Source organism: Morus notabilis, unplaced genomic scaffold (genome assembly GCF_000414095.1).
Source record: "Morus notabilis unplaced genomic scaffold, ASM41409v2 Scaffold75, whole genome shotgun sequence".
Classification (NCBI taxonomy): domain Eukaryota; kingdom Viridiplantae; phylum Streptophyta; class Magnoliopsida; order Rosales; family Moraceae; genus Morus; species Morus notabilis.
The window spans coordinates 63,370-90,887 of NW_010361425.1; the positions used below are offsets into that span (position 1 = coordinate 63,370).

The window sequence follows — 27,518 nt, forward strand, 5'->3', positions numbered from 1 at the left end:
GAAAAAAGTTCAACAACTTCTCATCAATTTAACTCTTCTTTTTAATGTTAGTGTGAGCATTATCTAGAAGTTGGGACCTGCAACTCTTGGTAAAGAGATCGTGTTGCTCTTTGGTGTCAACACCGAGCTTCAGCAACTTCAATTTGTGTAACAGGTACATTATTTCTCTATCAATTACGTGAAAGTTGAGCTAATGGCAATTTTTTTTTTCAATAATGAAGGTAATGGAAGTTAATTTCTTAAATTAATATGTGTTTAGTTGTTAAGATTCATAAAAAAAGAATAACGTTTGACTGAAGTTGAACCTAACGTGGAAAAAGTGCCAAAGTTAAAAAACAGAAATTTCTCAATGGAAATTTCTCAAAGTGAAATTTCTTTACATTTGCATTACGATTTGCAATCGACCACGCTCTTCATAATTTTATCGGCATTCCCAAGGAAACTTAATTATTTCATCTAATACGCGCCAATCTTCTCTGTAAGCCTTAGCTCTTTTGTCATTTTAAAGAGAAAACTTACTAATAGCGGAAGCAATGCTCTTCAACGGTCACAGAGTTGAGAATTTTTTACAACGGGTATAATTAAAAATAAGAGAGATTCTCTAGTATTATTGATATATCGTACATCGTGTTTTTTTTTGTTGTATTTGTATGAAATCACATTAAAATTTAAAAATACGTAAATTTAATAATTAAAAAATAATTTATTAGTACATCAGTAGTACCAGAAAAGGTCTCTTAAAATAAAATTTTAAAATTAAACTCGAGTACAACAATCTTCTACTTTTATTTATCTATTACTATCTTTAATTTTTTTTCCTAGATGAACCAAACTTGTAATATAATGAAATTCAACCTTTAATATTCAATCCAAAAAATTATTAATTTATAGGGAGATTTTTGGTACGCCTGGCATACTGAGTAGGCCGTGTCTTTTAACTATTATATCTGCACACTTTTTGACTTTTACGTGATTTATGTAAATCTCATGGACAAAAAACTTAACCTACCGATATATTAGCGTATCGGAGAAGGTCCCTAATTTATATAATAGTATAGTTTATTTTTAATCTGTTTGGGATCTTAAGGTTGAACTATGAATTACCAAAAATAAAAAAAAAATTAAGGCATAATTAAATAAAAAAATTAATGAAAAATGGAGAATTTATCTTTGAAAGAGAATATATGAGTACGGATCTTTATTCTTCACTTTTGATAAATATTTTTTTGTTAGTGTAATTATTTAGCTAAGAAAATTATGAATCGAAGAGTAAGTATTTGTTAAAATTACCCTTAATTAATACAATGCCATAGTTGCAACATATTGTGGTTGGAAAACTGATCATAGCTGATATATATTATCAGATGCTATTCATTAATAACAAGTACATTATACATATACTAAAGGAGATGACGAGATTTACTGTTCATGCTACAGTGCAATGAACAATGTATTTCCCGTTTTAGCCTTACTTTTTTCTACTGATGAATTTTTTATTCCCGTTATGTCCTTTTAAGTGTAAATTTACTATATTGCCCTTTAGTTCAACTTTTTTTGTTTCTTTTTGCTGTGACCGTTTTGGTCATTTACACTCAGAATAAGTGTTTTATTTTGACTTTTTTTGTTTGTTGCTTTTTAAATTGTTTTTATTCCATTCTTTCTGCAGTCATTTATCTCTTTTTCTTTCCTTTGTTTTGTTCTGCAACCTTCTAGACCTCTTTTCTTTTTTGAGACTCAGATTGAGTTTTTTTTTTTTCTTCTTTTTCGTTTGTTGGTTTTTGCGATTTTTTCTTCCCTTCTTTCTGTAGTCATTTATCTCTTTCGTTTGTTTGGTTATGCAACCTTCTAGACCTCTTTTTTTCACTTAGATTGAGTTTTTTTTTTCATTTGTTGGTTTCTACGATTTTACCTTCTTCATATGTGTTTTTATTTCTTTGTTTCTGCAGCAACATTTCTTTCTTCCGTCTGTTTTCTTCTGCAACCTTTTAGATCTATTTTTCTTTTTGCGCACTTAGATTGAGTGTTTTTTTTTTTGTTCATTGGTTTCTACGATCTTCTAGATCTGTGTTTCTTTTTCTTCATTTCTGGATCTACTTTTTTCTCTTCCGTTTGTAGGTTTTTTTATTTTTTCGTTTGTTGGTTTCTACGATCTTCTAGATCTGTGTTTCTTTTTCTTCGTTTCTGGATCTACTTTTTTCTCTTCCGTTTGTTTCCTTCTGCAACCTTCTAGATCTCTCCATTTTTTTCATTTTTGGGTCAAATTTCTTTGTTTCTCATATTTATTCTTTCTGCAACCTTCTAGATCTTTTTTTTATCCATTTCTGGACCAGATTTATTCGTTTTTCATCTTTTTTCTTTTTGCATATATATTTTTGAATGTTTTATGTTTCATTTTTTATTTATTTTTTGTTGTATATGCATTGTCCTTTTCTCTTTTCTTGCGCCATTTGTTATCTTCGTCTTTAGTTTGGTTGATTATTTTTGTTTAGATTTCATGGATTTGGTCATTTGTTTCAGATTTATGTTCTTATTCATTTTTTTGGCTCTTTGGTCGTTTAATTCAGATCTATGTTTTTACACCTTATTATATTGCTCTGTTTGTTTTAGCTTTGTTAATTTTCTGGCTGTCGATTTTCCATTCATTTTTATAGTCATTTTTCCCAGTTTTCTTTCTATGATTTTTGTGGATATTTTGGATTTTGTTGTTTTGTTTGTTTTTTAATTTTTTTGTTATTCGGCCGTTATATTTGCGAAAAAAATCTTTCATAATTTCAAAATTTTTTACCCATGTTATTTATTTTTTTGTTCCTGTTTTTATTTACTATATTTTAATTTCTTCGTATTTTTTTAAATATCATATCTGAATTTGAACAAATCTCTAATATTTGTCGTGATCTAAGTGTAATAATATTTATGTTAATCTTTTACTCTGACACGTGTATTTTTTATATTTCCGTTTTGTATAATATGTATCCAAAATTAACTGTCTATTATTTATTGGTTACATTTTGCGGTGGTCTTCATGCAATGTGATGGCTGTTGTTAATTAATCATTACTTCTATTGCTTTCTGTTTGCAGGGATTTGTACCCGAGATTAAGCAAAACATTGGTAAATTTCTGTATATATATTGTATGTTAATTTTTTACTCTTTCTTTGTCTTCATCTTTCAGTTAATATTATCTATCATGTTCTATTCTCCCTCTTTTCTCACTGTTTAAAGACCTTAATAATACTAGCCATTTCTTACTAACCTTACCGTCTCCTTTATATTCCTTTGCTCTATTTCTGCTGCTTAGTAATTTTGGTTGCTTTCTTTGATCTATCCTTTTGTCTGTGGTTCGTTGAATCAGGTATTCACTTTTTAAATTTAATTTGGTTGATTTGTTTTAGAATATTTATTTATAATGTTATGTTTATTCGTTATATGAAATATTTTATCCTATATTTTACTTTTTTTTCTTTACTGTACTCAGTTATTTACTACTATTCTAATTTGATTAACTGAGATTTTATATTTACAAAGTCTTCTAAATCTTATTAAAATATAATGTCTTTCTTTATCAAAAATTTAGTTATTTATATCCAAATATTTTATTCTTTTTGGGTTATGATGATGTTATATTTCATTTGTTATTAATATGTGTCGGGTAATTGTCATTACAGATATGGCTATCATTTATGTTGCCCTTCTTATTTTAGACTTATGCCAATATATTTTAATTTGTCTTTTGTTTTAGTTTTACTATATATTTGTATTTATAAAAACTGCTTTTGTCTATGATACTATTTTGTACATTCCCGTTTGTTTCCTTTGCAATTTACTCTTTTTTTTCTTTATTGTATTTTTGGTCATTTACTGTTATTTTTAATTTATTAACTGACATTTGAGATTTACACAGTGTTCTAAATCTTATTACAATATAATACCTTCCTTTATCAAAAACTTGGCTTCTTAAATCCAAACATGTTATTCTTCTCCGGTTATGATAATGTTATATATCATTTGTTGTTAACATGTGCCGAGTAATTATTATTACAAATATGGCTATCATTGATTGCCCTTATTATTTTAGAGTTATGCCAATATATTTTATTTTGTCTTTCATTTTGCTTTTACTATAACTTTAAATGTTATTATTTTAACTTATTTCTTTCTGCTTTTTTTTAGTGAACACTGAAATCTTTCCTTAATCTCAGTATATGTATAATATTGTATATTGCTATTCTAAGCTATACTAATTTCTCTTACTTATGGCACAAACTCCTTAATAATGTAGCTGGTAGCCATGTATATTGCCAGATTTTATTTCAATTACTTATGGTATATATTCTTCACAACAAATGAATATAACCAGAACCAACTGATTTAATTTATGTATATGATATATTAGTGTAACTAAGTATATTGCACAAACTGTTTGATTCTTATTCTTTTTTATATTGCTCTATCATTTATTCCTCTGTTTTTTCTTCTCGGGTTCTGTATATGATTTTAGTTTGTGCTTTTCTGTTGTTTTCCCTACGTTTCTGTCTTTTTTTCATCCAGTCCACTCTCGGCTAAAGTTATGGTTTCAACTTATATCTTTCTGATTTTTTAAGTGAACACTGAAATCTTTCCTTTTCCTTAGTATATGTATAATACTGTATATTGTTATTTTAAGCTATACTATTTTTTCTTACTTATGGCATAAACTCCTGAATAATGTAGCTGGTAGCCATGTATATTGCCAGATTTCGTTTCAATTACTTATGGTATATATTCTTCACAATAAATGAATATAACCTGAACCAAATATATACTAAATTTTCATATTGCATAAACTGTTTGATTCTTATTCTTTTTTATATTGCTCTATCATTTTTTCCTCTATTTATTATTCTCGGGTTCTGTATATGATTTTATTTTGCACTTTTCTGTTTCTTTCCTCTGCGTTTTACTCTTTTTTCCATCCAATCTACTCCCGACTATTCACTGCTATTCTTATTTGATTGACTAATAATTGATATTTATACATTGTTCTAAGTCTTACTACAATTTAATGTCTTTCTTGATCAAAAATTTAGTTTCTTATATTAAAAAATTTAATTCTCACAATTATAATATTGTTTTATTTTTGTTGTTAACATGTGCTGGGAAATAAACTACAAGTTTGTGTGAGGAAACATTACAAGACGGAATCTGAAAATTTTCTCACGAGGGCATAAAATAACTCAAAAGTTTAAATTTATGATGTAGTTAAGACTTAAGTTTGTATATAATGTATTTTACTTATTCTGTTCTAATTTTTTTTAGGAAGTAATGACAACTTTCCTTTCTTTTAATATATGTATAATAATACATATTATTGTTCATAATGAAATGCTCAAGAATCACAACAACATTATATTTTATTTTGTACATTATGTATATATATTATAAATAATAATATTATATATATCTGTATAAATATGTTTGTATAAATTTTATATCTATTATATAATATAATATTGTATAGTATATATAAGTATATTTTAAATACAACTATTATATAATATAATATTATACTTTATAAATAATATAATATTATACTTTACAGTAACGCGCGGAATACAGACTCGTTGGTTCTCTCAAAAAAAGGCTATGTAGAATTTCGCGCCAACAATTCAACTACCTCTCTCATTGTCGGTCTTTCCCTACTCCAAAATTTTAGAGTCATCCAATCCTGTCGAACCGTAAACCCAAATATTTGGGTCCAACATCTCCTTTGCTTGATTTTGAGCAATCATATCTTTTGCCCACTTCAATAAGCTCGTCGTTTCCCCGTTCATGGAGACTGGCAAATTGGGTCGCCTTCCCGTCGCAACTTCCAACATCAATATGCCAAAACTATATACGTCACCCTTCACCGTCGCCGTTGTGAATCCTTCTTCATACTCGGGCGGCATGTAGCCCATCGTGCCGGCCGCTCGGGTCGACACGTGAGTATGTTCGGCTTTGACCATCCGAGCGAGCCCAAAATCAACAATATGGGCCTCAAACTGGGAGTCCAAAAAGATATTTTCGGCCTTTACATCCCTATGGATAATGGGCTTTTCCAAGGCATGCATGTATGCCAGCCCATTTGCCACACCCCGGAGAATCTTAATCCTTGTCTGCCAGCGCAACGGAAACCGCGCACAATCGGAGAACAAATCATGGAGGCAAACGTCCAAATTGCCCTTCTCGAAGAACTCATAGATGAGAACTCTTTCGGCGCCGGCGATGCAGTAGCCGAGGAGCCGTACGATGTTCCGATGCCGGAGCTTGCCGAGGATTTCGAGCTCCGATCGGAATTCCATAAAGCCTTGGAAGGCGTCAGGGGCGAGCTTCTTCACAGCGAGTTTGAGGCCGTTGGGGAGCTCGGCCTTATAGACGATTCCGAGTCTGCTGTCGCTGGTGACCAAGTCAGCGGAGAAGTTCTTCGTTGCGGCGATTATGTCGCTCATGGATATCTGGAGCGACGGGTCGAAGGAGGCGATCTCCTCGACGGTTATGGTGGTTTGCTTAGGGTTCGGAGTTGGGACAATTATTGAGGTTGGGTCTTGGGTCGCCTGGGTCTGTGATCGTTTATTCTTGCAGATCATAATCCCTATGGCGGTGAAGAGTATGGCGGCGATTACGAAGCTGATGAAGCCCGCCATGACGTCCAGAGAAGTTTGATCCATGGTGTCAAAGTTATGTATTTTCTTGAGAGAAGAATGAGTTTCGTACTTAGGCGATTTTTTACACTGCGTTTTTTATGATCAAATGAGAAGTTAGGTATAATGTGTTGAAAATAATGATAATAACCTGATCAAATTTATCAAGACTAATATCCCAAGATCTATCTTTCTAATTGTAATATGTGTAAAGATTAAAACATACCTCTCATGATGTTCGAGTTAGTTCCTGTTATGTGTTCAATTTTCTAACAATCTGCACAGAATTCCTGCTATGTGTTTAATTTTCTAACAATCTGCACAGAATTCGTTAGAGATAAACAAAGATAGTAATATGTAAAGGATATGATGAATTCAATCTTGTCTCTCCTCTCTATAGGCACACACACAAAATATATGAGATAGTATATTTTTCTGTCAAATGGATGATTTATTTATAGGGCATTAAACAAGCGGCAATGAGATTTAAAATGACAACAACCTTGGTCGAAAGCGAGTGAAATGGGGATGGGCTATGCCCAATGCGTGCTTGATACATCTATAGACCAATTCAAATATTTGTCTTTCCTCCTAGCCCATTCAACTTGTTTTTTTATTCATGAGCTTCACACTATAAATATAATAAGTTCATCTTATTATAGTCCAAAATAATACTATGCATAATAATATAACTTTATCATACATGCTTCAATATAAATTATTTGATATTAATATATGAGCCCGGTATAAATTATTTGATATTAATATATAAGTCCGGTAATATTCTAACATGATGTTCTCTTGAGAGAGAGAGAGTGAGTTTAGATATGGTGATTGAATGGTAAAAAAGGAATTCTGAAGTGCACTTGTTGAGCTGTTTCTCCGAGAAATGAGATATAAGAATACAATATATTTTCTTTTGTTCTTCTTTTTCATTTCCTTATTTGCTTTTCATTAATTTCGTGGAAGATTCATTTCATGTAGCACTAAATCATTTAATACAATATAGGTAAAGTAGGACCCAACATGGAAAAAGTTTCCACACGAATCGACAATTGATGGCATCCAAGAAGCTGAAGTATTGACCCCCAAGTCAACATTGTGGAATTCGGAGAAACAAGATATAAGAATAGAATAGTTTTCTTTTGCCCTTTTTCATTTCCTTATTTGCTTTTCATCAATTTCGTGGAAGATTCATTTCATGTAGCACTAAATCATAATACAATTTAGGTAAAGTAGGACCCAACATGGAAAAAGTTTCCACACGAATTGACAATTGATGGCATCCAAGAAGCTGAAGTATTGACCCCCAAGTCAACATTGTGGAATTTTATATGCCCATTCTTTCATGTAAGTTCTAACTTCTAACAGGCATTAATTCCTCCTCAAATTTTAGCTTACCAAGTAAGCAATGGCGGAAGCAATTCTCTTCAATGTTGCTGAAAGTATTATCGAGAAGTTGGGATCCGAAACTCTTGGTAAAGAGATGGGGTTGCTCTTTGGTGTCAACACCGAGCTTCAGAAACTCAAGCGCACTGTTTCTGCAATTAAGGCTGTGCTTCTTGATGCAGAGCAAAAGCAAGCTGAAAACCATCAGGTCAAGGATTGGCTTCAAAAGCTTCAAGATGCTGTTTATTATGCTGATGACTTGGTAGATGAATTTTACACTGAAGCTTTGCAGCGCAGAGTGATGATTGGGAGTGGAAAAGCGAAGAAGGTACGCATTTTCTTTTCGAGCTCAAATCAGCTTGCGTTTATGCTGAAGATTGGTCATAAAATAAAAGAGGTTAGGGAAACACTCAATGAAATTAAAGATAACAAGGATTTTTACTTGATGGAACGCCTCGAGGACACGCGTGTCTCCTCTATGGCGAGGGAGACTCACTCATATGTGCGTGAAGAAGAAGTTATTGGAAGGGATGCTGATAAATTGGCAATTATGAAGCTTTTGTTGGATTTAGAATCTAAAGAGGATGTATCAGTTATTCCTATTGTTGGTATTGGAGGATTAGGGAAAACGACACTTGCTCAACACATCTTCAATGATGAAAACATCCAAAAACATTTTGAACTGAGAAGTTGGGTTTGCGTCTCAGACTTTTTTGATCTAAAATTAATTGTTGAGAAAATCATTAAATCTGTAACTTTGAAGAGCTCGGGAAATCTAGAGTTGGAGCAATTGCAATTTCACCTTCGAAAAGAAATTGATGGAAAGAGATATCTTCTTGTACTAGATGATGTGTGGAATGAGGATGGCGAAAAATGGCGTAGACTAGAAAGATTGTTAATGGGTGGGGCAAAGGGTAGCAGAGTATTAGTGACAACTCGTAGTTACATGGTTGCCAAGATAACACATACAATTCAACCATACAAGTTAAGTGGGTTGGACAATGTTGACTCTTGGTCCTTATTTAAGAGAATAGCCTTTGATAAAGGACAAGAACCTGAAAACTCAACAGTTTTGGCAATGGGTATGGAAATTGTAGAGAAGTGTAGAGGAGTTCCTCTTGCAATAAAGACCATAGGGAGTATATTGTACTTCAAAAGGCGAGAAATAGAGTGGTCCTCTTTTATGGAAACTGAACTTTCCAAAATACCTCAAGGAGAAGATGACATTTTACCAGCACTGAAGCTGAGTTACAATCATCTCCCTTCACATTTGAAACATTGCTTTGCTTATTGTCGGTTGTTTCCCAAAGATCATGAAATTGATGTGCAAAAGTTAATAAGGCTTTGGATTGCTCAAGGGTTCATTAAGCCTTCAGATCGAAGCCAATGTCTAGAAGATGTTGGTTACGAATATTTTATGGCTTTGCTCTGGAGGTCCTTTTTTCAAGATCCAAAAATAGATGATTGGGGTAATGTGAAAAGATTTAGAATTCATGATCTCATGCATGATCTTGCAGTTCTCGTGGCGGGGACAAGTAGCATCTCAATTGATCGAAGTATGGAGAATTCTAATGAAAATATTCGCCATGTATCATTTGATTCTAAATTCAACCAGTCATGGAAACTTCCACCATCCTTGCTCAAAAAGAACAACATTGTACGGACTTTTATTTCACCCAAATATAATGCTTGGCATGGGTATCAACACAACTTTCTAGGCACGTCAAGAAAGAAATTAAGATGGTTGACTCGTGATGCAATCTTGTTTAGCTTCACATCTCTGCGGACTTTAGATTTGAAGGCTTTGAACATCAAGAAATTGCCAAATAGTTTGGGTAGATTGAAACATCTAAGATACCTTGATGTTTCGCGAAATAATATCCAGATGCTTCCCAATTCAATAACAAGACTGCAGAATTTGCAAACTTTGATTCTCTCTCATTGTCGAGAGTTGATACGATTGCCTGAAGATATGAAGAAACTAGTCAACTTGAGGCATCTTCAAACACATGGATGTCGGAGATTGAGCTACATGCCACGTGGAATCGGTGAATTGACTGCCCTTCACTCATTAGACAGATTTGTGGTGGCTGACACGGGCAATGTGACAAGACGCACTTCTGGGCTTAGTGAACTTGGCGGCCTTAACAACTTGGGAGCAGAGTTGTCCATTGAGAACTTGGGGCATGGGAAAAATATTGCATTGGAAGTGAAAGCTGCAAATTTTAAGGATAAACAACACCTTCAATCCCTTGTTTTATTTTGGAGATATGGATTCGATGGTGATCAGACAAGTGTTGTTGAGAATGATGAAATGTCATTAGATGATCTGCGACCACATTCAAAAATGAAAGCTTTGAAGGTGGTGAATTTCATGGGTTTGAGATTTGCAGGTTGGCTTTCTACGCTCAATAATCTTGTCAAATTAGAATTACTGAGTTGTGAAAAATGTCAACATCTCCCACATCTTCATGAGTTACCCTTACTCAAGGAGCTCACACTCTATGCATTGATTGCTTTGGAGTACATATCAGATATGGAGAGCAACAATCAATTGTCCACTTCATTATCAACTCCAACAACTCCATTCTTCCCATCTCTAACAATCCTTAAGATCAGATTTTGCCTTAATCTGAAGGGATGGTGGAGGAGGAGTACAATTGCCGGTGACAACAGTGGAGCCCTCGGATTGACAACAGCTACAACACCACCATTACATCAAAACCAACCTGTATTCCCCTGTCTTCATGATCTAGAGATAAGAAACTGCCCCCACCTAACTTCCATGCCTTTGTTTCCGGATCTAAAAAGCTTGGAGTTGATGGACACTAGCTTCAGACCGTTACAACAAACGATGATGATGACAGATGCTAGTATGATAGCTTCACCATCTACAATCATGTCTACACCACCAGATTCCTCCTCATCTCTCTCCAAATTGAAGAACCTGTTAATTTCACAGATAAAGGATGTCGAATCGTTGCCAGAAGGGATAGGAAACCTCACATCCCTTCAGTCTCTTGACATCGTTGAATGCCCCAATTTGACATCATTGCCAGAGGTGATTGGCAACCTCTGTTTGCTTCAATCTCTTAAAGTTTGGGAATGCCCCAAATTGGAATCATTACCAGAAGGGATGTGTCTCCTCACCTCTTTGAAGTTGTTGAAAATTGATAAATGCCCTACCTTGTCACAACGATGCAAGCGGGAAATTGGTGAGGATTGGCCCAAGATTGCCCACATCCCAAAAATTGAGACAGAATGATTATGATCTGAAGCTCCACTTCTACTACAGGTTAGTAGTTTTGATCTCTATCTCTTCTGTTGTTTCTTTTATGGTGTTTCACTTTTTTTGTTCCAACCTTACAAATAGATGGAAATAAAACTTTTCTTGAGCTTAGAAATTTGTTTTGCTGCATAAGTTGTGTAGTCCCATCAAACCTGTTGTAATTTTTTGTAACTGGCAAAAACACTGAGCAGCAAAGATCTTTTTTCCCTCCGTTTTCGTCAAATCAGGCTAAGCAAAATAGTTTGGTTTTTCTGTTCAAGTGCTACAGATATTCCCACTTTCTATCTGTTTTCTCTCTCCCTCTCTCTCTCTCTCTCTCTCTCTCTGTTTTTTTTTTTTTTTTTTTGATAAGAAAAACAAATTTATTGATGAAGTAATCAAATTACAGGTGAAAGAGGATAAGGTATCCTCTGAACCAAAAATCTCTTCTCTCTTTATTCCTGTTCTCAGATTTGTTTTTTTAATCGAACAATCTAGAAACTCGGTGTCAGACATATATGGGTTGTTGTCTTGCTGGAAATGATTTTGTAACATAAAGGGCTACCTGGTTTTAAGAATTTATAGATTTATTTTACAAGCGTTTAACCATTGGTATATATAACCACTCAACTCTGAATCAACAAAAAGAAATAAGCAAGCACTGGTTAAGCCTTGTTTCGTAGCTTATTGCACTCAGAATTGAGGGATATTTCTTTTCATTATGCTTTAATTGATAAGTCTCCGTAGGAGTTTGGGAATTCGAACGATAACGTCTCTGAGTTTGCCCAGAATAGATGTTTTCTTAAAGCATTAAAGTAGGCTGCTTCTTACGGTTCTTTCATTTTCTCGATGCTGTTACGTAATAAGTTTCCATTACTAAAAAGACCAGTCTTTTGAATAGTTGTGGTACTTATCAACAATATGCTTCTGTAGCCAATCCATCACCTCACAAGTTTTTGAATCACGAACGTATCATTATTTGTTTAGTAGAATTCACTTCAGGGTAACTTTTTAATCTGTAGGTTGTTAGTGTTACATCTTCTGTTGCTTCAATACTTCTCCTATTCCTACAGTTCTATTCCTTCAAATGTGTAAATTATGTAGATATAAGAGAGACTATGAGCATCTTTTCTAAATACTAATTTTTTCCCCCCAATTATCTAATTTCCTATGAGTAATTGTGTGCATGATACTTAGCGCTCTTTCGTTCTTGCTGCTTTAAGGTACAAGTTTAATTGTCAGTTGAAATGTCAAATGGATAATTGCTATGTTTACAGGGCTTTGGGATTTTGGCCATGTGCTCGCCGCGCTTTGATTACAGCTTACACAGGCCTTCTTGTGCTATTTCTGCTCGTCGCCAGATGCCAATCAGATTGTTAACCTCAGCCCAATTTCCTTTTTTTTTTTTAATTAAAAAAAAAAAGATTTGTCACTGTGCTGACCATATGTAAATAAGCGTATTATATATGTAATATTAATACTCATGGAATGTTTTAGTTCTTATTTTCTTTTTACGTACTTGAGTGTATTTTTATTATGGACATATTTGTTTGACCGCATCAGAATATTGTATTATATAATAATATAATAATATAATATTTAGTGTGATTATCGTATTGTATAAATTAATACTGATGATAAATTAATATGATTTATGTCGTATTATTGAATACGATTCATTTTTAGCGTATTGTATTGTATTAGTTTATAGTAGATTGATGATTCATATCAAGGTTAGGCACGCTAGGGATTAGGATTAGTCTGATATAGGGTTATGTCAGAGCCTATAATTGATGTAAAATTGAGGTGACACAATGCAAATTTATATTTTTTAAAAATTACATTTTGACCCTATAACTTTTGTAAAATAACATTTGACCTCAAAACTTTTATAAAATTACACACTGACCCCAAATTTTTTTTAAAATTTCATTTTGACCTAAAACTTTTGAAAATTTATATTTTGACCAGATAATTTTTCAAAAAATACATTTTGATCTCAAAATTATTAAAATGTTACATTTTAACTCTTTATACAATACATTACGACACCAAATATCGTATTGTATTATAATAACACAATACAATACAATACACTTTATACAATGTAATAAAAACTACTAAACATAACCTATATGCTATTTGTAGAGTGCAAATTGATGAAGCAATCATATTATCATGATGCCGCATCTTGTTTTTGCTTTTTATTTTCTTTATTCACTTATCGCTATTGGTTAACCAGACATAGCTTGATTATTTCTGATAAATCTATCTTCTTGATCATTGTTCGGCAGGCACATCTCAATTAGGATCTTTCCATCCCACCTATCCTTAAACCTTTTTATTTTTCCCTGTTCAAGATAAATGGACTGTGCCATTTGTTCTGGCTTATTTTATGGTTTTTATTCTTTTTATTTTCGTTTTTTTTTTATAAAAGGACGCCCAGAAAATAGTGGAGTTTTCTTTAATTTTTCTTTCCTTTTTCTTCTCTGCATAAAAAGAATCCTTATATATTTTCCTGAATTATGGTGAGAAAAAAAAAAAAAAAAAAAGCAGGATAGATTCCCCACTCAAAACCATCCCAACCCCGGCCCTCGCCAATACAATTAGAATAGAGGATCTTAGCCATTGAAGTTAAAATCGATTACAATTCCTTAATTATTGAAAGTCACTTAGGAGTTGTTCTTTTGGAGTATAACTTGAGTGTAATTTTTGAGTTCAATTTGAGTTAGAACTTGAGTTGAAGTTATAATTTAAATAAAGTTGAGTAAAATTGAATAAAGTTGAAACTTAAAAAAACGTGAACTTGAATAAAGTTGAAACTTGAGTTGTCTTTTTTTGAGTTTTTTAGACAAAAGAACATGTCCTTACTCTTTTGTTCGTATAAATGTAAATTAGTAATAATCACACTACATTCAAATTTATGAAAGTGCATTTGAAATATAACATTTTTTAAAAATATTTTAAAAATAACAAAATAATATTGTAATTATTTTAATGATATATTCAACCAAATGACGTAGTAATTATTGTTATGTTATTTTTCCTGTTCGTAAAATATTCTAAATTTTTTTTTTTTTTTTTTGGGTATTTCAACGTGACTAGTAAAATTTATAATATGTCCAAAAAGCCCTTGTAATTATAAGAGAATTAGGATTCAACAAGTCACTTCAACACTCGTATAAATGTAATTTTTAGATAACTAGGACTTCAACAACGTAATATATGCTTGGCATAAATAAGGATCGTACTTGATTAACATTATAAATCAAGAGTAGTTACTTATTAAAGTACTCCTTGGCATTCATATAAATAAAGGACACAATAGAAAACAAGGATTCACACATCTAGTGAGACTAGAACTTCAACAACGTCTACTAGTTGAAGTCTGAGATTAATTTTCAATCCTAATTTGATTAAAATTTATCATGGTCCATCCATTAACTTACATATTAGAGATAACTCTCAATCATATTAAAAAATTATAAGGAAATTAGAATCATAGTTGATTTAGATTAACGTACGTAGTCCAGTCCAAGTCTGACTCGAAAATCTCCATGATAACACCGCCATTTATTTCTCTCCTTATATATACATTACTCTCTTCCTATTCAATTCAACATAGCCATTGTCAAGTTTTTCTCATCACAGCTAGCAAAGTATTACGATTAGGGCACCATGAGTAACCTCAAAAGCTCAACCAGATTCCAACTTCTTGAGATCAACTTAGTCTCAGCCTATGATCTCAAACCACCAAGAACCATGTTCACTTCCAGAAAAGATCACCATCAGATTTACGCCGTAGTTTGGATTGACCCGAAACAGAAGCTCAAGTCTCGGGTACTCGACGCCGCGAGGTTCGAAAACGCGAGGTCGAACGACAAGTTCGTGTTCGTCGTCGACGCCAAAACACTCGACAGTTGGAGTGCTGCTCAGCTCGTGGTCGAGTTCTACTGTGTTGGAAGATTCGGGAACGACAGGTTGATCGGGACTTCAAGAGTTTTGCTTGGAAGTTTTGGCAATTGTGGCCGACGCTTTTGTGAAACGACGACGGGGACATTTAGGGGATTTCATATTCGACGTCCGAATGGAGATGCTAAAGGGATTTTGCACATTGGAATAACGATCTTGGATGGACTTGCTTGTGATGCGATCAGTGATCAGTTTGTGGGGATAGGATCGCCCATTGATTGTCAGAAGTTGACCGGAGTCGGAGCCGCGGCCAACAAGATGGATAACAAGGGTGCTGCAGCTTTCATCAGAAGGCTTTTTTCGTTGCACGGTTGAAGCTTGAAGGAAAAGGAAGAACATGCTTGTAGAAGAAGATTTGATAGTGTGTCGGGACTGTTACATTGCAAAGCGTAGACACTCTTTTTTCCTCATTAGGTTTGTCCCACTGGGTTTACTAACAAGGTTTTTAATGAGGTCTATCATAAATTCTGGCGTAGTTTAGGCTATGTCTTATGACGCCAGTCTCTACTTTGCATTGTTTCCCACTTTATTTTTCAATTTAGTAGTTCTTTACTTTTGGGATTGTTTTTGATGGGTCATTACACAGAACACTTGTAATTTGTTGGACTTGCTTAGTACATTTATTTTATTTTATTGATAATATATGTTGGGGGTGGGAAGACGATGAGGGTGCTATGGAAGTGCGAACTTAGTTGCGATTATAAAACCTGGCACCGAGCAATTTTATTTGTTAAAAAAAAAGTTTGTCAATATGTAAATTAGCATATTATACATGTAATATTGATTTGCATGGAATATGTATAACAAATTTTAGTAGATAGTATTTTCTTTCGAAGTCTGTATATATAAAAAATCATATTATATGCTATTTCTGGAGCGCATATTTATGAAGCAAATATATATATATATATATATATATATATATATACAAATATTCACCTAGATCATGGGGACATGTTGATATAATCTCTGTTTGCTATAACTTTTATAACTACAAGAAATCATTTATCTTTTCTGTGCCGTGCTGATATCCTATTGAAGTAACCTCAATAAAGAATTTCATTCTAAAAATTGCCTGCTTTTTTCACACTTCACATCATGTCTTGTTAACATTTTATCTCCAAATTCAGTCACAAACAACAAAACATAATACTAAGCTTTAACAATCTCCAAAATTAGTGCAACTGAACCACAAGAAACAGGAAAGAAAAGAAAAAAGAAACATAATTCTTGTATTTTTTTGCAACTTTGGCAGTGTAGTGAAGATACAGCTTATGATAGACAAGAAAGAGAGTGAAAATTAAACAAATTACTCAACAGAGTTACAAAAGAGAATACTGGAAATGACTAAAGCAATCGCAGTAATTGGAATTGGAGTTCAACATCAAGCCAATGCATCATTCCAGATCTAATATCCCGAAATTCGAGAGCAGAATCTTTACTTGAACAACAAGGTCTGAACCAGTTGCATACTCTGTTAGCAAACCAACAGCAAAACCAAACATTGCCCATCTGCATAGTCAACACGGATTAAAAAGTTATCAGAACACACCACCAAATCAAGACACTCAAGCTTCTCAAGCCAAAAGTATAAAAATATGAAAAGGTCATACATCTGAATCAGTCGAAAATGGAAGAAAAGCGACAAATTTACGTGGGTTTCTTCTGATTAGATAAATAAACAGCAAAAATACTTGAATCAGATTTTTAACATCATAAAAAAAAAATCCAACATAATTTCCATTTCAATCAAAATTCAGTTCTCCAGAATAATATTACTGTATTGGCCAGTCTCTTTGGTATTGTTACCTAAAACTAAGGATTTTCTATCACTAAAATATCACAAGCAAATCCCTACTTCTTAATTCAATATTGATTTCAAATGCATAAACTTCATAGAACCCCAACATAACAGGCTGCTACAGCACACAAACCCCATATAAAATCCAATAAAACTTGCTAAAACAAATAGTAAAGGAAAAGGCCTTTTGTTGTTGTTTTTTTTTTATATTTTTTTATTTTTGTTACCTTCCATTACTGATTTCATTCTTCCCAATAAAACCAAAGAAAGGACCCTGATCAGCTTCCTCAAGCTTCTTCTGCTTGAAGTACTCCTGCAGCTCCTTAGCCTTCTGTCTCTGAAACTCCAATGTTATCACATTCTTGCCCGCCACGGCCACCGAAGAGGCCGGCTTCGGCGGCGCCACAGAGGGTGAAGAAGGCGGCTGCGGCGGCGATGGCGATGGCGACGGAGGCTGAGAAGGGGGTGTAGGCTTGAGGGGAGAAGGGGCCACAGGTCTTCTTATGGGCCCTTCAGCTTGGGAGCTCCTAATCACAGTTCTTAGAAAAGGCTTGGCCGTTGAAGAGAGCCTAAAAGAGGAAGAGGAAGGAACAGAGGAGGATGGTGATGAGGAGGAACAAGATGGTGAAGATGAGGAAGATGGGATTTTGATGTATGGGAATGAAGTTGCCGCTGACATTTTTCTCTTTCACTCTCTATTTCTTCAGAGTTTCTGTTTCTGTTTTTCTTTTTTGGGTTAATTTTGATTTGGGTTTTTTGGGTTTATTTTGTTTGGTTTTGGTTAGATTTGGGGAGGGGTGTTGCAATGTGTTATCAGAATCACACGAGAGAGAGAGAAAGAGAGAAAGAGAGAGAGAGAGAGAGAGAGAGAGAGAGAGAGAGAAAATGGTGTTCAAGTGGAAGTTGTGTTTGTGGATAATATGTGGCCAAGTTCTCAACAAGAGTATTTTGGGTGGTTTGGTTTGGCGCCTTTCGGACTTTCCAAGCGTGTGTCACACACGTGCTATTCTTATTTGTTTCTCACTTTCTTTTTCTTAATTTCTCAAGGGAAATACAATTACAAATAAAAGTAGAAGATATATATATATATATATATTTTTTTTTATACAACACGTAATTAAACCTATAGTTTTTAAGGGCCATCCTACTCAAACACCTCCTCCGGATGTCATTAAAATACGTGGTCTTAGGCATAGGAAATATAATTATGATTTGAGAAAGTAAAAAAAAAAAATGAGACAAATATCTTTTAAAAGTGTTTAGATTTAGATTTTTACTCCATATTCTTTATTAATACATTTTTAAGAAAAAAAATAAAGAATTTATCTTTAAGAGTGTATGAGTGTGAATTTTTACCCCTTATTATTGATAAATATCTTTTGTATTAGTGTAATTATTTAATTAAAAAAATTATGAATTAAGAGTAAATGGTAAAAATTATAACCCATACACTTTTAAAAAGTATTTTATCAAGATTATTCTTTCTTAAGTCAAATTAATAAAAAAATATTAATTATAAGTAACAAGTAAAAATTTAAATTCATTATTAAAAATAAATTCAATAATTTTCTATAAAAAAATATATATATACGGGGAAAATATATTAAGACAGAACAACAAAAGAGGAAATGGTCCATGGAGAGACACGCTTCTTATTGCGAGTGGTGGTGAAGACTTTTTTTCTCAAAGACTAGCTTTTAATTTTTGAGTAATTTTTTTAATCCAATTTTTATGAGAGATCTCTGATTTATTTTTTCCACGTACGTAACTCTGACCGGTAAGTTCATTATGTGAGAGATGACTTGGAACCAGACACAACTATCCTGCTTTTTTTTTTTTTCTCGCCTTAATTCGGGAAAATATATGCCGTATTTGAAATTATTTTTGTTTTTAAATTTTACATTTTTCAAAAAATAAAAACGATTTTAAAATAACATTTAACACAATTAAAGAAAAAAACAGAAATGAAAAAGATTTTTTAATTTAATATAAAATGAGAAAAAAATATTAACCGTTTTTCATTTTTTATTGTTTTCTCTTATCTCGAGCAAAGAGAGAGATATTAATGTGTTTTTTTATACTGAAAATAATCTCTTGATAAAACTACCAAACGTATTTTTAAAAATAATTTATGTCTAAGATTAAAAAATGTTTTTATTTTTATTTTCATACACAAAAAAAAATCATTTTAGAACAAATTTTAAACGCATCAATAATGATTATTTTTATGCAGAGAAAAAAAAAAGGAAAGAAAAATCAAAGAAAACTCCACTATTTTCTGGGCGTCCTTTTATCCAAAAAAAAAATGAAAACAAAAAGAATAAAAACCATAAAATAAGCCAGAACAAATTGCACAGTTCATTTATCTTGAACAGGAAAAAAAAAAGTTTTATGGATAGATGAGATGGTAAGATCCTAATTGAGATGTGCCTGCCGAACAATGATCAAGAAGATAGAGAAAACAGATATAACTAAGCTATGTTTGGTTAACCAATAGCCACAAGTGAATAAAGAACAGAAAAAGCAAAAACACGATGCAGCGTCATGAAAAATCTGATTGCTTCATCAATTTGCACTCTACAAATAACATATAATAACAATACATTCAAGTACGTAAAAAGAAAATACGAACTTAAACATTCCATGAGTATCAATGCTAAATGTATAATATGCTTATTTACATATGGTCAGCACAGTGACAAAAAAAAAAAAAAAAAAGAGAGAGAGAGAGCACAAGAAGGCCTGTGTAAGCTGCAATCAAAGCGCGTCGAGTCGAGCACATGACCAACATCCCAAAGCCCTGTAAACATAGCAATTATCCATGGAGATTTTAACTGAGAATTAAACTAATAAAGTTGTACCGTAAAGCAGCAAGAACGAAAGAGCGCAAGTATCAAGCACACGATTACTCCTAGGAAATTAGATAATATTAATGCTAAATTAGGAAAAATATATACTATTTACAAAAGATGCTCATAGTCTGCCTTGCGTCTACTTAATTATTTGAAGGAATAGAACTATAGGAGAAGTGTTGGAGCAATAGAAGATGCAACAGCTAACTATTACCTGGAAATGAATTCTACTAAACAAATAATGATAAGTTCGGGATTCAAAAACTTCTGAGGTGATGGATTGGCTACAGATGCATGTTGTTGATAAGAACCATAACTATTCAAACGACTGGTCTTTTTAGGAATGGAAACTCATTACTTATTCTAGGCTTGTACCAGCATAATGAAAGTAGAAGAAACGTTAAGAAGCAGCTTACTTTAAAGCTTTAAGAAAACATCTATTCTGAGCAAACTCAGAGATGTTATCCTTCAAATTCCCAAACTCCAATGGAGACTTGTTCATTAAAGCATAATGAAAAGAACAATATCCCTCAATTCTAAATGCAATAAGCTACAAAGCAAATGCTTAACCGGTGCTTGCTTATTTCTTTTTGTTGATTCAGAGTTGAGTGTATACACATACCAATGGCTAAACACTTGTAAAATAAATCTATAAATTAGTAAATGCTTAAAAACAGGTAGCCCTTTATGTTACAAAATCATATACTATTTTCCAGCAGGACAACAACCCATATATGTCTGACACCAAGTTTGTAAATTGTTTGATTAAAAAAACAATTTTGAGGATACAAATAAAGAGAAAACAGATTTTTGGTTCAGAGGATACCTTATCCTCTTTCACCTGTAATTGATTATTTTATCAATACATGTTTTTCTTATAAACAAAAATAGAGAGAGAGAAAACAGATAGAAAGTGGGAATATGTACTTGAACAGAAAACCAAACTATTTTACTTAGCCTGATTTGACGAAAACGGAGGGAAAAAGATCTATGCTGCTCAGTATTTTTGCCAGTTACTAAATTAAAACAGGTTTGATGGGACTACATAACTTATGCAGTAAAACAAATTTCTAAATGCAACCAAAGTTTTATTTCCATCTATTTGTAAGGCTGGAACAAAATAAATGAAACACCATAAAAGAAACAACAGAAGAGATAGAGATCTACACTACTAACCTGTAGTAGAAGTGGAGCTTCAGATCATAATCAGTCTGTCTCAATTTTCGGGATGTGGGCAATCTTGGGCCAATCTTCACCAATTTCCCTCATGCATCGTTGTGACAAGGTAGGGCATTTATCAATTTTCAACAACTTCAAAGAGGTGAGGAGACACAGCCCTTCTGGTAATGATTCCAATTTGGGGCATTCCCAAACTTTAAGAGATTGAAGCAAACAGAGGTTGCCAATCACCTCCGGCAATGATGTCAACTTGGGGCATTCAACGATGTCAAGAGACTGAAGGGATGTGAGGTTTCCTATCCCTTCTGGCAACGATTCGACATCCTTTATCTGTGAAATTAACAGGTTCTTCAATTTGGAGAGAGATGAGGAATCTGGTGGTGTAGACGTGATTGTAGATGGTGAAGCTATCATACTAGCATCCGTCATCATCATCGTTTGTTGTAACGGTCTGAAGCTAGTGTCCATCAACTCCAAGCTTTTTAGATCCGGAAACAAAGGCATGGAAGTTAGGTGGGGGCAGTTTCTTATCTCTAGATCATGAAGACAGGGGAATACAGGTTGGTTTTGATGTAATGGTGGTGTTGTAGCTGTTGTCAATCCGAGGGCTCCACTGTTGTCACCTGCAATTGTACTCCTCCTCCACCATCCCTTCAGATTAAGGCAAAATCTGATCTTAAGGATTGTTAGAGATGGGAAGAATGGCGTTCTTGGAGTTGATAATGAAGTGGACAATTGATTGTTGCTCTCCATATCTGATATGTACTCCAAAGCAATCAATGCATAGAGTGTGAGCTCCTTGAGTAAGGGTAACTCATGAAGATGTGGGAGATGTTGACATTTTTCACAACTCAGTAATTCTAATTTGACAAGATTATTGAGCGTAGAAAGCCAACCTGCAAATCTCAAACCCATGAAATTCACCACCTTCAAAGCTTTCATTTTTGAATGTGGTCGCAGATCATCTAATGACATTTCATCATTCTCAACAACACTTGTCTGATCACCATCGAATCCATATCTCCAAAATAAAACAAGGGATTGAAGGTGTTGTTTATCCTTAAAATTTGCAGCTTTCACTTCCAATGCAATATTTTTCCCATGCCCCAAGTTCTCAATGGACAACTCTGCTCCCAAGTTGTTAAGGCCGCCAAGTTCACTAAGCCCAGCAGTGTGTCTTGTCACATTGCCCGTGTCAGCAACCACAAATCTGTCTAATGAGTGAAGGGCAGTCAATTCACCAATTCCACGTGGCATGTAGCTCAATCTCCGACATCCATGTGTTTGAAGATGCCTCAAGTTGACCAGTTTCTTCATATCTTCAGGCAATCGTATCAACTCTCGACAATGAGAGAGAATCAAAGTTTGCAAATTCTGCAGTCTTGTTATTGAATTGGGAAGCATCTGGATATTATTTCGCGAAACATCAAGGTATCTTAGATGTTTCAATCTACCCAAACTGTTTGGCAATTTCTTGATGTTCAAAGCCTTCAAATCCAAAGTCCGCAGAGATGTGAAGCTAAACAAGATTGCATCACGAGTCAACCATCTTAATTTCTTTCTTGACGTGCCTAGAAAGTCGTGTTGATACCCATGCCAAGCATTATATTTGGGTGAAATAAAAGTCCGTACAATGCTGTTCTTTTTGAGCAAGGATGGTGGAAGTTTCCATGACGGGCTGAATTTAGAATCAAATGATACATGGCGAATATTTTCATTAGAATTCTCCATACTTCGATCAATTGAGATGCTACTTGTCCCCGCCACGAGAACTGCAAGATCATGCATGAGATCGTGAATTCTAAATCTTTTTACATTACCCTGATCATCTCGCTTGGGATCTTGGAAAAAGGACCTACAGAGCAGATCCATAAAATATTCGTAACCAACATCTTCTAAACATCGGCCGCCATCTGAAGGCTTAATGAACCCTTGAGCTATCCAAAGCCTTATTAACTTCTGCACATCAATTTCACGATCTTTGGGAAACAAGCGACAATAAGCAAAACAATGCTTCAAATGTGAAGGGAGATGATTGTAACTCAGCTTTAGTGTTGGTAAAATGCCATCTTCTCCTTGAGGTATTTTGGCAAGTTCATTTTCCTTAAAAGAAGACCACTCTATTTCTCGCCGTTTGAAGTATAATATACTCCCTACGGTCTTTATTGCAAGAGGAACTCCACTACACTTATCTACAATCTCCTTCCCCAATGCCAAAACAGTTGAGTTTTCAGGTTCTTGTCCTTTATGGAATGCTATTCTTTTAAATAAAGACCAAGAGTTAACATTGTCCAACCCACTTAACTTGTATGGCCGAATTGTATGTGTTATCTCAGCAACCCTGTCACTACGAGTTGTTACTAATACTTTGCTACCCTTTGCACCACCCATTAACAATCTTTCTAATCCACGCCATTTTTCAGCATCCTCATTCCACACATCATCCAGTACAAGAAGGTATCTCTTTCCACCAATTTCTTTTCGAAGGTGAAATTGCAATTGCTCCAACTCAAGATCTTCAGGGCTCTTCAAAGTTACAGATTTAATGATTTTCTGAACAACTAATTTCAGATCAAAACAATCAGAGACACAAACCCAACTTCTCAGTTCAAAATGGTTTTGGACGTTTTCATCATTGAAGATGTGTTGAGCAAGTGCAGTTTTCCCTAATCCTCCAATACCAACTATGGGAATCACTGACACATCCTCTTCTGTTTCTGAATCCAACAAAAGCTTTACAATTGCCATTTTATCACCATCCCTTCCAATAACTTCTTCTTTACCCACAAATGAGTGAGTCTCCCTCACATTAGAGGAGACGCGCGTGTCCTCGAAGCATTCCATCAAGTAAAAATCCCTGCTATCTTTAATCTCATTGAGTGCCTCCCGAACCTCCTTTATCTTATGACCGATATTTAGCATAAAAGAAAGCTGGTTTGAGCTAGAAAAGAAGATGCGTACCTTCTTCGCCCTTTTACTCCCAAAAATCACTCTACGCTGCAAAGCTTCGGTGTAAAATTCATCTACCAAATCATCAGCATAATAGACGGCATCTTGAAGTTTTTGAAGCCAATCTCTTACCTGATGGTTGTCAGCTTGATTTTGCTCCGCATCAAGGAGCACAGCCTTGATTGCAGAAACAGTGCGCTTGAGTTTCTCAAGCTCGGTGTTGACACCAAAGAGCAACCCGATCTCTTTACGAAGAGTTTCGGGTCCCAACTTCTCAACAATACTTGCAGCAACATTAAAGAGAATTGCGTCCGCCATTGGTTAGTTGAAAAGATAAAACTCAAGGAGAAGATAAATGTAAGTTGGATGAAAAAAAGCTTCCTTTGGTAACGTCTATTAAGTTATGAAAGAGTGTGCTTCCTTGCAAGTCATGATACAAACCAAACGTAGGGTCAATACTATAGCTTCTTGGAATTTCCCATTGAAATTTCAGCTTTTAACTACTTGTTTGCCACCACTTTCCATCCGCGTTGAAACTTTTGCCATGCTGGGTCCTACTCTAGCTAAAAAGCGTACTAAACTTTACTACATGGCCTGAATCGTAGTGACTAAACTGCTTATTAGTTAAGCAATTAACTTCTAGCCATTGACTCGGCTTCCACGAAATCAATGAAAAGCAAAGAAAGAATACAGAATAAAGCAACTTCCAATTTACGGATTAAGTTTTTAATTCGAGTTGATATATGATTTTATATGAGAGCTTTTAATTGCAACAGAAAAAATTAAATTTAACTTTTTATGAGAATTTTTAACTGTAACAAGACTATAATTGAAAACTTGAATCGGTAAAATAAATGATGCCTAAGATATTAATGGCCCGTTAAGTTCACGTGTTTTAATTAAGCCTTGTTCATTTTACTAATTTGAATTTTTAATTTCAATTTTATTATAATTAAAAGCTCATACAAAAAGTCACATCTAATTTTTTCTACAATTAAAAACTCTCATATAAAATTATATTTCAACTCGAATTTGCGAACTGAACGAGGTTTTAGTGATTTTTAATTATGAATTCACATTTCGTAAGAAAACTATTGGAGGAAACTTTTTTATTCAAATTTTTTTGAGAAAAAAAGTACTTTAGCATAATTGAATCATAGCCCTTGTTAATTTTATGACTTTTAAGTCATGACTAAATTATATTGCTACAATATTTTCTCTCATAAAAATTTAAATTTAATTTTTTTTGTTATAATTTTGTTTTCTCACATATGCAAATCTCAAATCATGACTTAAAGTTGTGGAAATGAACGTATCCCTAGTTTCAGACGTGTGATACAACGGGCCCTAAAACTCATTTGCAAGAGAATCAACTCAACTCAACAAACGCGCTTCAGTATCTTTAATTAAAAAAATAATAATAAAAAAAAAAGGGCGCACTTCAGCGTGCCTATAATAATATAATTTCAAAATTTCTCCCTCAAGAAAACCTCTGACCATAATACTATTTTTCAGAGACATCTTACTCTTTTTCAGAGACACAACGGATTAGCAAACGCAGTTAAGCCTGTCTTTCTGACCAGAAAGCAACAATACCTTTATCTCCATGGATGAATCTGCTAAGATCATCATGGCGGGCTTCCTCAGCTTCGCCTTCTCCGCCATAATCTTAATCACCGCAGAAATTATGATCTGCAAAAGTAAACGAGCCAACAGCTCCCACACGCAGGCGACCCAGGTACCAAACCCGATAACTCTCCCAAATCCAAACCCGATAACTCTCCCAAATCCGACCACCATAACCGTGGAGGCAAATGTGCAAATTGCCCCTCTCGAGGTGACCGTGTCCTTCGATCCGTCGCTCCAGATATCTTTGAACGACATAACCACCGCAACAAAGAACTTCTCCGCCGACTTGATCACCGCCGATGGCAGATTCGGATTCGTCTACAAGGCCGAGCTCCCCAACGGCCTCAAGCTCGCCGTCAAGAAGCTCGATCCGGAGGGCTTCCATTGCTTCATGGAATTTCGATCGGAGCTCGAAATCCTCGGCAAGCTCCGGCACCGGAACATCGTGCGGCTCCTTGGGTACTGCGTTACCGGCGGCGAGAGGGTTCTAATCTACGAGTTCTTCGAGATGGGCAATTTAGACATTTGCCTCCACGGATTGTCGAAGGATAGTTCAGCTTCGCGCTTAACGTTATTCTGGGAAGCCAGGCACAAGATAATTAGGGGTGTGGCAAACGGGCTGGCTTATATGCATGACTTGGAAAAGCCCATCATTCATAGGGATATAAAGGCCGAGAACATATTTCTGGACTCGGAGTTTGAGGCCCATATTGCCGATTTTGGGCTCGCACGGATGGTGGAATTCCAAAACACTCACGTGTCGACCCAAGAAGCCGGCACAGTGGGCTATATTGCGCCCGAGTACGAAGAAGGGTGTGCAGTGGCGAGGGTGAAGGGCGACGTGTATGCTTTTGGCATCTTAATGTTGGAAGTCGCGACAGGAAAGCAGCCCCGTTTGTCGGTCTCCATGGACGGGAAAAGGATGAGCTTCATGAAATGGGCCAGACATATGGTTGCCCAAAATCGAGAAAGGGAAATGTTGGTCCCAAATTTGGGGAGAGGATTGGACGTGTCTAAGATACAAGAGTACTTTAAAATTGCTTTAATGTGTACTAATCCCATCCCGGCAGAAAGGCCAACAATGCGAAATGCAGTTGAGTTGTTGGCTCAAAATTCTACATAGTTTTTTTTTAGAGAATTAATGAATAGAATTACAACAGATACAAGGTGGTGGAATCTTTTCCAACCATGGCATGTCTTATTCTACCTTGAGGAAGCAACGTTTGATAAAATGAATATTTATGAGGGTGCCAAAGAATATATAATATTATAAAATAAAAATATGTAATAGGGATAAATTTGAAGGTATTATTATTATTATTATTGATACGAAGAAAAATTGAATGAGAAAGAAAGTGAAAAGAAACTTGAAGCAACGTTTGATAAAATAAAATTTTATGAGGGTGTAAAAGAATATATAATATATTGTAAAATAAAACTATGAAATAGGGATAAATTAAAATAAAAAAGTGTTTATAACGGGCCTGTTTGTTTATGTTTTCTTTTTCATTTTTCACATTTTTCGAGGCTAAAAACTGAAAACGTGTATAAGAAATGCGGTTGGCGTAAAAATTTTTACAAAACAAAAACAAAATCGTTTTTGTCGTTTTCTGAAAATCTGAAAACGTAAAAAACTTATTTTCATTTTCTCGTTTTTCTTTTCTCTCTTCAGCCCACCAGAGACCCCTCCTCTTCCTGGACTTTGCAGATTAGGAAGAAGCGGTCGTCGATGAGGCGCTCGTGCTTGACGACCTCGCCGATGCAGCCGACGTCAGCGGTGCCGGAGTAGATGACGCTGAAACGGTGGTGGCGGCAACCCC

At 34.5% G+C, this 27,518-nt stretch overlaps 6 protein-coding genes across 7 annotated transcripts; 3 read left to right on the forward strand and 3 right to left on the reverse strand.

The window, feature by feature from the left end:
- Positions 1–5,675: 5,675 nt before the first annotated feature.
- On the reverse strand, positions 5,676–7,269 carry LOC21406550 (probable serine/threonine-protein kinase At1g01540). The gene is made up of 2 exons (XM_010099354.2): positions 6,886–7,269; positions 5,676–6,749 (listed from the first exon to the last, which is right to left on the reverse strand). The coding sequence occupies exon 2, from the start codon at positions 6,684–6,686 to the stop codon at positions 5,676–5,678; it is 1,011 nt and encodes a 336-aa protein (XP_010097656.1). The 5' UTR covers positions 6,687–6,749; positions 6,886–7,269.
- Positions 7,270–7,782: 513 nt separating this feature from the next.
- LOC21406551 (putative disease resistance protein RGA4) lies at positions 7,783–19,887 on the forward strand. Of its 2 annotated transcripts, none has more exons than XM_024166507.1 (2): positions 7,783–11,343; positions 19,830–19,887. In XM_024166507.1, exon 1 carries the CDS (start codon positions 8,071–8,073, stop codon positions 11,311–11,313), a length of 3,243 nt encoding a protein of 1,080 aa, XP_024022275.1. In that variant the 5' UTR covers positions 7,783–8,070; the 3' UTR covers positions 11,314–11,343; positions 19,830–19,887. The 2 variants fall into 2 exon arrangements, with proteins under 2 accessions (XP_024022275.1, XP_010097657.1); XM_010099355.2 differs by lacking the exon at positions 19,830–19,887 and adding an exon at positions 12,594–12,768.
- LOC21406552 lies at positions 14,995–15,603 on the forward strand. Its single transcript, XM_010099356.1, has one exon. It carries the CDS (start codon positions 14,995–14,997, stop codon positions 15,601–15,603), a length of 609 nt encoding a protein of 202 aa, XP_010097658.1.
- LOC21406553 (light-harvesting complex-like protein OHP2, chloroplastic) lies at positions 16,470–17,998 on the reverse strand. The gene is made up of 2 exons (XM_010099357.2): positions 17,317–17,998; positions 16,470–16,800 (listed from the first exon to the last, which is right to left on the reverse strand). Exons 1-2 carry the CDS (start codon positions 17,766–17,768, stop codon positions 16,686–16,688), a joined length of 567 nt encoding a protein of 188 aa, XP_010097659.1. The 5' UTR covers positions 17,769–17,998; the 3' UTR covers positions 16,470–16,685.
- On the reverse strand, positions 19,702–24,449 carry LOC21406554 (putative disease resistance protein RGA4). Its single transcript, XM_010099358.2, has 2 exons — positions 21,118–24,449; positions 19,702–19,889 (listed from the first exon to the last, which is right to left on the reverse strand). The coding sequence occupies exon 1, from the start codon at positions 24,385–24,387 to the stop codon at positions 21,148–21,150; it is 3,240 nt and encodes a 1,079-aa protein (XP_010097660.1). The 5' UTR covers positions 24,388–24,449; the 3' UTR covers positions 19,702–19,889; positions 21,118–21,147.
- Positions 24,450–25,514: 1,065 nt separating this feature from the next.
- On the forward strand, positions 25,515–26,857 carry LOC21406555 (probable receptor-like protein kinase At2g42960). The gene has a single exon (XM_024166489.1). The coding sequence runs from the start codon at positions 25,676–25,678 to the stop codon at positions 26,819–26,821; it is 1,146 nt and encodes a 381-aa protein (XP_024022257.1). The 5' UTR covers positions 25,515–25,675; the 3' UTR covers positions 26,822–26,857.
- The last annotated feature ends 661 nt before the right edge of the window (positions 26,858–27,518 follow it).